The sequence below is a fragment of the Eublepharis macularius genome, chromosome 1 (assembly GCF_028583425.1).
Source record: "Eublepharis macularius isolate TG4126 chromosome 1, MPM_Emac_v1.0, whole genome shotgun sequence".
NCBI lineage: Eukaryota > Metazoa > Chordata > Lepidosauria > Squamata > Eublepharidae > Eublepharis > Eublepharis macularius.
The window spans coordinates 202,382,070-202,394,632 of NC_072790.1; the positions used below are offsets into that span (position 1 = coordinate 202,382,070).

At 44.5% G+C, this 12,563-nt stretch overlaps 1 protein-coding gene across 1 annotated transcript in view; it reads right to left on the reverse strand.

The window, feature by feature from the left end:
• Positions 1-5,252: 5,252 nt before the first annotated feature.
• TTBK1 (tau tubulin kinase 1) overlaps positions 5,253-12,563 on the reverse strand; it is a 137,381-nt gene continuing 130,070 nt past the window's right edge. The window contains exons 13-14 of the mRNA XM_054994565.1: positions 8,999-10,623; positions 5,253-5,649 (exon numbers count right to left, since the gene is read on the reverse strand). Coding sequence (XP_054850540.1) covers positions 5,253-5,649; positions 8,999-10,623 — 2,022 coding nt within the window. The remainder of the gene's footprint in view (positions 5,650-8,998; positions 10,624-12,563) is intronic.

A 12,563-nucleotide genomic window follows, 5' to 3' on the forward strand; every position in this document is an offset into this window, starting at 1 on the left:
TTGATGGAAAAGCTAATACCATATACAGGAGGGTGAATAATTTTTGAACCAGATAATCTCCTCTATAACCTCAAATGGCTTCCTGGAGCTGCTATTTGCATGAATGGGGGAAACATACAGTTTTGCCTACATTGTTTCCTCAATGGAACAAACAGTGCTCTCTCTGAGTTTTGATCTGGGAAGAATGGCACAGAAGAAATGAATCTTCCTCCTTGCAGTCCTAATCCAAATGGAGGGGAGGCTGTGGCTTAATAGCAATTAATGTGCTGGGGTCTATTTATGAATCTTCCAACACCTCATCTGATTGGATGCAGCCTCCCCCAATTAATGCAGAAGCACTCCCAAATGTATTTGAAGATTGCTCTGTGTGAGTTGCCTGTCACACATATCCCCAAAAGACCATTCTGGTGTTGGCATTATATGCCATTTGGCCCCAGTTCCACAGACCAATCATTCACCCTGGGATTCCAAACTGGCAATCCCAAGATTGTAAACCAATATGTGTTGTGAAATCCTGCACAAGTACAGAAAATTCACAAAATTTAGTACTGAATGCAACATTCCATTTCCTGAGAATTTTAATAATAAAGTTTCTAGTTCTAATAACTGCATAGCCGCAAGATACTGAAGCAGTATCTGTCAGTGGAATGCTCAAGAGGATTTCTAGTGGGCTAGAGGCAGGGCTTCAGTATCCCATAGAGCTCCTTGGTTCTCCCTGTGTGTAAAAGAATACATTTTAAAGAATAAGCAAAAACATGTAAAGATGCTTTGTTTGCATAATCTGTAAAGGATGCAGTATCTTGTGGAGCAGAACTGTCTTACCTGGACTCAGACTTTTTATCTTCAGCCCAGAGGACGTGGAACCCTGCCTAGTATACTGCAAAAGGGGTCAGTGTAACCACTTAATACAGAAGGCTTGAATAAAACCGTATGTAATTAAACGGCAGCATACTATCACTTCCCATGTGAATCAGATTTCAAGAGTTATGTGGGGACTAATTGGGGCATGCACATCTGAGTGGACCATTGCAGAGTTCAGCATGTGATGATGTTGGCATATGATTCCTTCATGTCAAGAAGACAGAGGGTCCCTCCCCCTCTTCCTCTACATATCTTCTCAAGCATCTAGGGGAGTGTGGCTTTGAGCAGAGCACCACCAAAGAGAAAGGAGTTTGGCAACTTCTCTCTGTCTAACCTTTCCTGCATCCCAACCAAAACACAGATGAAAAAACCACAGAGAACTCCATGTATAACATATAATGTAAAACCACAAACACAAGCCTCTTTTAGAGTGAGATGTGAGCTACAGTGATAAACAGAGGCAACCAGATGACCGCTTCACTACATGTCTAATTGTATGTGGCTCCTTTAACACGGTTATTAAATGACGAAAATCAGCTGTGAAGGAAACAGGCAAGGCTAGTTCCAGAGCTACAGGGAATGGACAAACAATGTAAACAAAGCTGATGTTTAAACGATGGGGAAGTGATGGCATCAGTATGTTCATGATACGTTTTTGGAGATGCAATCTTCAAGAGCTCCACAAAAATAACTGATATTGGCCTAAAACACCACCTATTGGTTATAAGAATCTGCTCAAGTACAGGTCCTAATAGTATATCCAGCATTGGAGAATATGGGATATGGAAGGCATTTTACAGAGATCAGAAATACAGGACCATTAATCCCAAAAAGGAAAGCCAAAGATAGAGAGAGGAGGAATGGATAGAGCACAAGACCCAACTATCAAGAGCAAACTGGTGTAACACCAGATGGCCTCCTGTTCTGCTGCTTCTGATGGCAAGTTACTCCGGGGCTACATAGAGAAGACTGCCACAGATACATTGCATTATCCTCCTAGGTTTTAGCCTACCTCGACTCACCCAGGATATACATTGGTTTCATCTGGTGTGGCTTGGCTATAAATGCCCACAGCTTTCCATGCACTTAATACTTTCAGGCTTTCTTGCCTATTCTACAGTCTTCCTGTGTCAGCCACCTTTCCTCGTCCTTCTGCACGATCAGCCACAACATTTTCTTCCAAGCCCCTATCCCATTCCACTTTAATCTGCACCTCTTCCACCCTATATTCTTGTTGCCCATGAGCTTGGTCTCATGTAATGTGAATCTTTATAGTACAACTCAAAACGTGCTTCCTCCTTTCATGTGTGTGAATACTAACTACTCCTACATACCTAAAAGGCCCTTTAGAATTTACTGTGGTTTCAACACCTTAAGTCATCAAGTACTGTGTCATACTATATGAAAACGCCTTGGAAAGGCAGGAAAGGCACAGAGAACTGCAAGAAGGGAAAAGAAAGCCATGGAGGACAGGAAGAATGGAAGCCTTCAAGTTCTGGAATACAGAAACACTGAAAGAGAAAATGGGAGTGAAGGACAGATTTACTGGAAAGGGTATGGCCAAGTGGACAAGATCCAAACGTACAGAGAACTTACCAAGGGAGAAATGGGGATGCAGAATGGGAAAGCATAAGATTTGCTTAAGGAGCAGAGGGGGTGTGTGCCTAGGGAGAGAACTAGAGAGGGAGAGGGGCTGGGAAAGCACAAAGCGCTTCCCAAATAATAAAGGGTCATGATAAACAACCTGCACAAAAGGATTATCATAGGAGCTGAAGTATTGGGGGTGGGGAGCAGCAAAAAACACACCCCCTGAGCTGCTTCTAGAGAGAGCCACTGTGAATGGGTGTTCTTCAGTAAGTATGACACACGCTGGACTTGCAACTCATGATTTCTTGGCTCAGCCCACATTTAGAATGTGTTCCAAAGGATGCAGGGCTGTTTCGTCACACATCTGATCAGCCTACCAAAATGGCAATTCAAATTCAACATTAAACAGTTCTGATAGAAATTCATGAACATTAAAAGAACGTTAAAAGGCAGTGTAAGAAGCCTGAATGACACTGGGGCAGTGGTGGTTTAAAATGGGGGAGGGGGAGTTGGCCAGGGTTAAAAAGAAAATAAAACTTGACCATTGGGAAAGATGTGGAGCATGATAAGGTCTACCACCTGCAGACTTTGGGTCTTTCAACAGTTTGCAAAATCAAGGGAATTTTATGCACAGTACAGAGAGATTTCTGGGACCCCAGAACATGAAGCTCTGGGGGCACAAATACAGTGTAAAAATGGAGGAGGGGAATACTGTGAGCATGTGAGGTGTTCACTCTTGAAGCCCCATTGCAACAACTCTCACTTAGAAAACATGCGGCAGATCCAGCTACACAAACACAATCAAGTGTTTCTGATGCATGCGCACACACATCTGGAATACAAGTTTTAAACGTGTTTGGTTGTTTTGGTTCCCATCCCTCTCCTGGAACTCTGAAAATTACAATTTTTGTAACATGTAATTAGCCCTCTTACAGGACTACAACTCCCATGGTTTCCCTGAAAAGAAAGCCAGAAGAGTAAGCTTAATCTTTTAATATAGTGTCTGAACCATGCTCTTCGTTTTCTTCTGCTGCACAAATTAACTCTTAATAGAGTATAAGGACACTCACCCTCTCTCCAGTGGTATGGACTTAGCACCTCTTGACAAATAGCTACCAGAGATTTGCCCCTCTAATTGAGTCCTAACTCCAAAGGAATGACCAGTGTCTCCTCTTCGGGAAGCAACTATAGCACCAGCAATCCTTTCTACCTGCAGCTTCTAGTTCTTAGCTCAACAGCCAGTGACTATCTAAATGAGTTGTCCAAGCTCCCATCACTCTTTATATAACCTTTCCTGGGGAGCTGTGAAGGAAAGGGAGACCCAGAATGAGCTAACCCCCTGTGAATGCCTCTGCTCAGGTCTCCTATGCTCTCATGCTGCTGATTTGAGATCTATGCAGATGTTAGGCTTACTTCCTGATTTTAAGCTTTTCAGTACCATTGCTATGGTAAGCTTTTTAATGCAGTCCATGACCCTAACGCCTGCACCTTTAGATAGACCCTTGTATAATTGCCCTTTCCTGGCTCTGCCAGCACATTCACTTCTCCTGTTTCTCTGGCAGGATCATGGGAAGAGGATAATATGAAACTGACCTTCCTAAATCAACCAGATTCAACAGCCTCATCACAGTACTCACTGTGTGACAGCAAGTGCCAGGCTGAAAATCAACATGACACCTACAGCCAAATTGGAGGCTCACTGCTGTCTTTCAGAAGTGAGCAGATGCCGCCACCACAAGGGAGATGGACATGAGAAGCCCCCGGAAAGGTCCCTGTGGCCACATGCATGCTCAACAGAGCACCGCTGCTGACAGAGGCCAAATCCTGTAGGAGAGCGGCAGTATCTGATTCCTAGAGCCTTGCATTTGGATTCAGAGGAATCCCTGCATGCTGGAACCATAGTCTCCACAGGTCGTATTTGGGGTCTTAGAGGTAATTTTGTCTGCACCTGGCTCTATAATCTGCCAAATAAGAAGACCACCCTAGAAAGCTTTCACTTCTGCCTAGTGAAGAGTTAATACATCACTTACAAATGTTCCTCCATATCAGCATATATTAGAGCAAGCTGCTTACTTGCAGGAAAAGGATTGCTTTCCCTAACAGCTTCCTCTCTCCTGCTGGCTAAGAAAGGCAGTTCCAGATATCCGTTCCAGAGAATGCAGCTCCTCTCCTCATGGGCAACAGTTTCAGTCACGCATTCTCCTCGCTTGATGTTGGAGGTGGGGCAATCGCTGAGTTTGGTTTGTGTCAGGATAAAAAATACAACAGATGGGTAGACAGCAAATGTCAGAATCAGACTTTAAGGGCCAGGAAGGGGGGTAGGGGATGGGGACACTGGGTCATCCAGACCATCTAGAAGTTCACCCCAAGACTCCTCTTCCAGGTGGATGCAGCCCTTTAATTTCTCCACTGCTTTTGGCCCGCACTTTATCAAGAAAGCCACCTCCCCTACCAACCTGGTCAGGTCTCTTGTGAGGAGACTGTGGTATTGCTAACTGAGAAAATGAAAATACAGCATGAGAGAAAGGAGAGTCAGGCACTAGGCAGGCTGCCCGAGTCGCTGCTTGGTGGTTGGCAAATAGCAAGCAAGCATGAGCTGGCCAGGAATGTCTCAGCCAGGTAGGAGCTGGATTGAGACAGCGTGGGAGTGTGGGCAAGTGAAGCACTGAAGTACAGCTAGCTGCTTGTATTTCCGACATGTAAGGCTGTGCAGCGGCATCTTGGGTGTATACTATACGCAGAGGATTCTCCAGCCTGGCAAGATGGTAGGTCGGTAGATCAAAATGGTTGACAGCAGCAGATCATTATCTAGCAGTAGCTTTGCCTTCCTGGGATCCCTGTCTTCCTTTGGTTGCTGGAGTCTGAGCTTTCCCTCTTTGTCCTTTTCTCATCATGCCTGGTGAGACAGGGGTGTCTCCCAGCAGCCCTGCCTGAGCTCTGGATGGAACTGTTGAAGGAGGTTGGACCCGCAGAAGGGTGGTCCCTGGCCTATGTTGACGGGATGGTGATGGGCTTTCTTTTCTGGACAAGGACTGGCTTTTGGGGGAAGCACTGAGGTTTCTTGGAGGGAGAACTGGACTCCTCGGTAGAGCATGGGTGACTTTCCTCAAATTGCTCCGCTGGGGAGGCGCAGCAGGACTTGGTGTTGGTTTTATTCGCAAGTCACCAGATACATTCCCAAAGGTTCTTTGCCCCTGAAGCCTGCAGGAAGAGAATAAAGAAAAAGAGGAGAGAGGGTGGGAGCATAGCAAAGGGCTTTTTGTGTCCAAGGGCCATTTACTAGCTTGTTCAAATTAGAGCTACAACTGAAATACAAAGCCACAACACTAAGCACACAGTGGTCAGATTTTTCTGTTGACAGCACACAAAAAATAAGGGCAATCCAGCATTTTCTGGACACAACTAAGCTTGATTCATACACAAAGTGGGGCCAGAGCCTTCCTGATGTGCTGGGAAAGCCAGCTTCCCCCAGCCAAACACACATTTCAGCACTAGATAACATCTTGCATGATCTTGGCATATTAACACCAAATAAAATAAAGCCAAGTTTGAGCCAAGCTACAAGTGATGCCTTACCCAGGTTGGACACTTTTCAGCTTCCCTCAAGTTTTGATGGGAAATGTAGGCATCTTGGTTTTACAGCTTGGCTCTCCATTACAGCTGCAAGACCAGGGCCATTTCCAGACGGCTTACCTGGCTCCGGAACGTTGTGCCATCTTGCAGGGAAAATGCGAAATACTGCATTTTCTCATGTGAGTTTTGCGTGACGTCGCATGACGTCGCGCAAAACTCGCACGAGAAAACGCGATATTTTGCGTTTTCCCTGCAAGATGGCGCAACGTTCCGGAGCCAGGTAAGCCGTCTGGAAACAGCCCAGGATGCCTATATTTCCCATCAAAACTTGAGGGAAGCTGACAAGTGTTCAACCTGTGTCAGGCATCACTTGTAGCTTGGCTCTTTGTGAGATTCTTCCCCTCAATATCCTATACCAGCTCACACAAAAGACTGAGTAGAATTGCCTCATAATGATGCTAAACATAATGATGACAAATGTTTTATGAACAAACATATAGATGTTGGTTGTTGTGAGTTTTCCGGGCTGTATTGCCGTGGTCTTGGCATTGTAGTTCCTGACGTTTCGCCAGCAGCTGTGGCTGGCATCTTCAGAGGTGTAGCACCAAAAGACAGAGATCTCTCAGTGTCACAGTGTGGAAAAGATGTAGGTCATTTGTATCTACTCAGGAGGGGTGGGGTTGAGCTGAGTCATCCTGTAAGAGTTTCCCCGGGTGTGGAATGCTAATGGCGGGAGGCTTCACTGTATCCTGAGGAGGTTCTTTTGCATATGGATTGGTACTTGATGTGTTAATCTTCTCTGCAGGGCTATTGTCGGGGATAGAATGTTTTGTTAGCCTGGTGTTTTTCAGAACTGGAAACCATGCTCTGTTCATTCTTAAGGTTTCTTCTTTCCTGTTGAAGTTTTGCTTATGCTTGTGAATTTCAATGGCTTCCCTGTGCAGTCTGACAAAGTAGTTGGAAGTGTTGTCCAGTATTTTGGTGTCCTGGAATAAGATACTGTGCCCTGTTTGCGTTAGGCTATGTTCAGCCACTGCTGATTTTTCAGGTTGTCCAAGTCTGCAGTGTCTTTCATGTTCTTTTATTCTTGTCTGGATGCTACGCTTTGTGGTCCCGATGTAAACTTGTCCACAGCTGCAGGGTATACGGTATACTCCTACAGAGGTGAGGGGGTCTCTACTGTCTTTTGCTGATCGTAGCATCTGTTGTATTTTTCGGGTGGGTCTGAATACTGCTTGAAGGTTATGTTTTTTCATAAGCTTTCCCATCTGATCAGTAATTCCTTTGACAACACTACTGGACAACACTTCCAACTACTTTGTCAGACTGCACAGGGAAGCCATTGAAATTCACAAGCATAAGCAAAACTTCAACAGGAAAGAAGAAACCTTAAGAATGAACAGAGCATGGTTTCCAGTTCTGAAAAACACCAGGCTAACAAAACATTCTATACTCGACAATAGCCCTGCAGAGAAGATTAGCACATCAAGCACCAATCCATATGCAAAAGAACCTCCTCAGGATACAGTGAAGCCTCCCGCCATTAGCATTCCACACCCGGGGAAACTCTTACAGGATGACTCAGCTCAACCCCACCCCTCCTGAGTAGATACAAATGACCTACATCTTTTCCACACTGTGACACTGAGAGATCTCTGTCTTTTGGTGCTACACCTCTGAAGATGCCAGCCACAGCTGCTGGCGAAACATCAGGAACTACAATGCCAAGACCACGGCAATACAGCCCGGAAAACCCACAACAACCATCGTTCTCCGGCCGTGAAAGCCTTCGACAATACATATAGATGTTTATCCTTTTGTTTTTTAAAGAAGTATATAAATGCCATTCATTACACAACAATATTCCCAAAATTACTACATCTGAATATATAAAATCTGACATTAATCACTAGCTGACTTGAATGGACTTTTAGATTTCTAAACGTTTTAGAATGGAGGGTCTTCTTTCAATTGCTTATGTAATATCCACTAACTTTAGTAATATTTTTGTCCTATTGAGAATAGTAAACTTCTGAAGTAATGGGAGATCTAAAGTGGAAAGGGCTGTGTGTGAATACCTCATCTAATTGTGTTTGGAGTCAGGAATGCCTTCAGAGAGTAGATTGACTTGGTTTCCAGATAGTAACTAGCCTGGGCTCTTTGATGGCTATATAGGTATTGAAAAGGATTTTTAAATGTATTTTCTCAGTACATATACATCTCACCTAATCAGCCAGCCTGTGTAGTAGACTGATAGAACTCCAAGAGTCCAGTAGCACCTATAAGAAATTTATGGTAGGGTACAAACTTTCTTGAGTCACAGCTCACTTCTTCACATACAGATAGAATATGAGTCCATCTGTCCATATATCTTGGAGAGTGGAGTGATTACAGAAGCCAAGTGACAATAGCCAGTGAATGACAATAGCAGGTGTGACTGGATAGGGTGGGGTATGCAGAGGGGTAGTGGGTGTGGAGAATTCAGCATTGGTAATGAGACAGGAAGCCTAGATTCAATCTTGAGCTTCCTTATCAGTTGCAATTCAGCAATCTCTCTTTTTAATCTCCCTTTGAAATTCCTCTGCAGGATAACGGCTACTTTCCTGGAAAGTTAAAATGTTCCTCCACTGGTTTTTGAATGTTTTGGTTTTTGATTTCAGATTTATGTACATTAATTCTTTGTCGAAGGGACTGGCCAGTTTGTCTAATGTAGAGGGTGGAAAGGCGTTGCCGACACTGGTGCTACCGGACTCTTGCTCTTTTCTACTGCTACAGATTATCACGGCTACCCATCTTGATCTATCTTGATAGAACTCCAATACATGAGCAGACACTCTGTCACCACAAGTCTGCAAAAAAATGGACAATCTAAGCCCTGCTGATGGGCTACTTGGAAGAGGTGATCTTCAAAAGAATTAGCCATGTGAAGTCATTAAATCTACTTCAGGAGAAATTATGGTCTTACACATGCACCTACCTGTTTGCCAAAGCCATGTCTCCTGGACTGCTACTTTGTGCTGGTGGTGGAGGATGAACTGAAGGACTCCCATGTTTCAGTTCTGTCACAGGGGGCTTTACAGGCATGATGGGACGAGGGATTCTACTCTTCATATTTAAGCTTCTCTCTTCCCTCTTGGCCAGGGGAAATTTCTCCTGACTCCCCATTTTCCTTGGGACAGAATCATCTGAGTCATGGGTGTCCTCCTCAGAGCCAGTGGCAGAAAGGGTTTCTGAAGCTCGCCGTCTCTCATCACTGGAGGAAGCAGACGATGAAGCTCCTGAAGCCAACCTGAGCAGACGGTTTTGCCTTTTCTCCATCACCAGGCGCACCAAATCCTGCTGTTTCAGCCTCCTGTACAGCCTCTCTTTGCCTGAGTGAGAGGCTGAAAGGTCTGAACCAGTGTCCTCTTCTGAGAGCAAGATGGGAATTCGGCTTCTGTACCTGATATTCAGGGGCTTTCTTGAACTTTCCTTTGAAGCATCTGGGAGAATTTCAGTTAGTTTAAGGTATTCTGTTGCACAAATTTTCTTTTCAAAGCCAGGGTCTTCTGAAACCAGTTTGTCAGCTTCTTCCAAATTTAATTCAGGGGAAACTTTGCCTTTAAGTTCTAGCTCATCTTCATCCTCTTCCTCTTTAGTAACACCATTAAGAAGGAGTGCCTGTTCCCCCATAATTTCAGAGGAGGTTTCAACATGATTCACTGAGAAAGCACAGCTTTCCATTTCTCCCCCTTCCAGGCCTGAATTCACACTCCCATTTTCTACCAAGACCTGGTTTTCCTTCAGTTCTTCTTCAACAATTATCTCTTCAAACGGCCCTGAAAGGCAGTATTCCTCATGCCTCGTTAACTGACCACCGGAAGACATGATGTTTAAATGGGTCTTTTCGGCAATATGAACAAATGTGCGCTCAACTTTGGTAAAGGGGGAGGAAGCTGTGGCTGCTGCAACAGGAGGCTTTGGTTCTGATTTAAGGATGGAGGACAGGGTTCCTGGCTCTGATACATCAAGCTGGCTTCCCATAGGCTGTGGTCTCTCACTCTGAGGTGTCAGTGCAGCAAGTGTCCCAAGGTCAACATCAGGAGGCAAGTCTGTGTTCACTGGGGACTTCTTTATGTCACCTGGTGAAAAGAGAACTAAAGTTTTGGAGCCTTCCTCGAGTTCCAAGTCACCTTCTGCAGCTGAAGCTCGGCCCTTGGATTCTTTTTGGTCATCAGCCAAGAGGGTAGATGGTGCACCTTCCTGACTGTGCTCAGTACTTTTCTGGCTCACATCACTGCTCGAATCACTATGCATGTCAAGCTCTTCTCCTAACTCACCATCTTCTTCATCATCGTCGTCGTCATCCTCCTCTTCTTCTTCATCCTCTTCTTCCTCTTCCTCCTCCTCCTCCTCATATCTCCCATTTGCTTCTAGATGGGCTGAAGGTGGTTTATAAGGAGCAGTTAAGACAATATTTGAGAAATCCACCTTCTTTACACGCTGGAGGATTCTAGATCTTTCCCTATTTTCTGACACGTCTCTTTTGAAGTCTTGATAAGGCAAACTTAAAGGCACCACCTTCGGGAGACCATTCATCTCAAAAGGCTTCAGTGTAAACACCTGGAACAAGACATACAAAACCAATGTGATTATCTTGGAGAGCATTGAAACTACATGAAAAATGGTGTGTTATGTAGAGCTGATCCCATCACTACCTCTTCAGCAGACTGAAATAGAATCAAATACTCTAGACAGAATGAGGCAATATAAAACAAATCTCAAGATAAACAAAAAAGACTCTATTGAGATTAGTATGCTTTTAGGCATATTGGAGGGTACATTATCACATGATACTAAACCTAGGGTCTGTACAGCAATGCATTCCCTCCTCAATTCATTATCTGTAGTGCTTCATCTTGAGACCCCAGCCCATGATGCTAATAAGAGGGACTAAGAGATTCCCGACCCAAGTTGCTAAAGGCAAGCGAGAGATGGTATCTCTCCTCTACCTCCTACTAGTGTGATGTCTGATGAACACTCCTAAGAGGTAACAATGAAAAGGTTTATCATTCAGTTAATGCACCAGTCAGTCACATGGCCATAATGTAAAACAAGAACAAGCACACACAGAACTGGCAAACAGGAGAGCATAAAATGAAAGAATAAACATACTAATAAAATAACAAATTGTATAGTTCATAGCAATCTGCTATAGGCATATAAAACATGAGGGGTGGTACAGAACAAATTGTTTTACAGGTGGTTAGAGTCCTTCAGAGCTGAAATATCCAGAAATGAGAAACATACAAACATATCATAAAGAGGAACACATTTTTGACAGTTTCACAAGAAGCAATGACACAAGAAATAAGGAAGTCAGTTTTAGATAGATAATAGGAAATACATCGTCAATGACATGGTCAGCCTTTGGAAAGCAGACAATGGGAAAAGATGAATCAATTACTGGCCGTGGAAAGTGTCAACACACAGCTATAAGCCAAGGTATATAAAGAAAGTTATTGTGGTTTGTATGTTAGTCATTTAAAGATTCTAGGAATGAACAAGAGATGGACAAAACCCACCCTGCAACACCTGGCATTGTGTGGGGAGACTGATGAAAGCCAGTTTGGTGTAGTGGTTATGAGCATGGGACTCTAATCTGGAGAGCCGGGTTTGATTCCCCACTCCTCCACTTGAAGCCAGCTGGGTGACCTTGGGCTAGTCACAGCTCTCTGGAGCTCTCTCAGCCCCACTCACCTCACAGGGTGTTTTGTTGTGGGGATAATAATAGCATACTTCGTAAACTGCTCTGAGTGGGCATTAAGTTGTCCTGAAGGGCGGTCTATAAATCGAATGTTGTTGTTGTTAGATAGAATTCAGAACGATTAATTAGGCTCTGTGAGACAGGAACAGTTTCTTCCTTCAATATTTTGCAAGCTTCCTCCAAGTTGTGGGGGGATATATATCATCGGCCTTACCTTCATTTTGAGACTGCCTGTTTCTATCCCTACATGGATAAGAAGTTATTCTCCATGACCAAAGGCCAAGGCATAAATGAGGGACAATTTCACATTTCCCTTTTACTGTAATGATGAAGTGACCATTTTGTTGAGTTTTCCAGCAAGGAAACCAGCCCAGTAAATATGGTTGCCAGGTCCCTAGGGGGGAAAATTGAGGAATGAGGGGCACGGGGGGAGGGAGTCGTGCAGGGCAGAGTACTTATCACGCATACACTCCAGAGCACCTTGTGTCGTTCCAGGAATGATGTAATGGGTCGTGCTAGGGGTCGATTGAGGGAAAATTGGCCCCAAATGCTAAATTAGGGGATGATTTCACTCAATTGGCCCTCAGCACAACCCATTTCTTCTGCATCATGCCAGGAATTATGTCATTCCTGGCACGATGAAGGAGCAGGTGGAGGTGCTCCGGAGCACATGGGAGCATGCTTTGCTTCCAGCATAGTGTTCTTGCACCTTTCTTCCCCCTGCCAGTGAGGTAAGAGGCAGTGGAGGGAAGAGGTTGGGGACAGGGGATCCCCCACTCCCACCAGGGGAATGGCA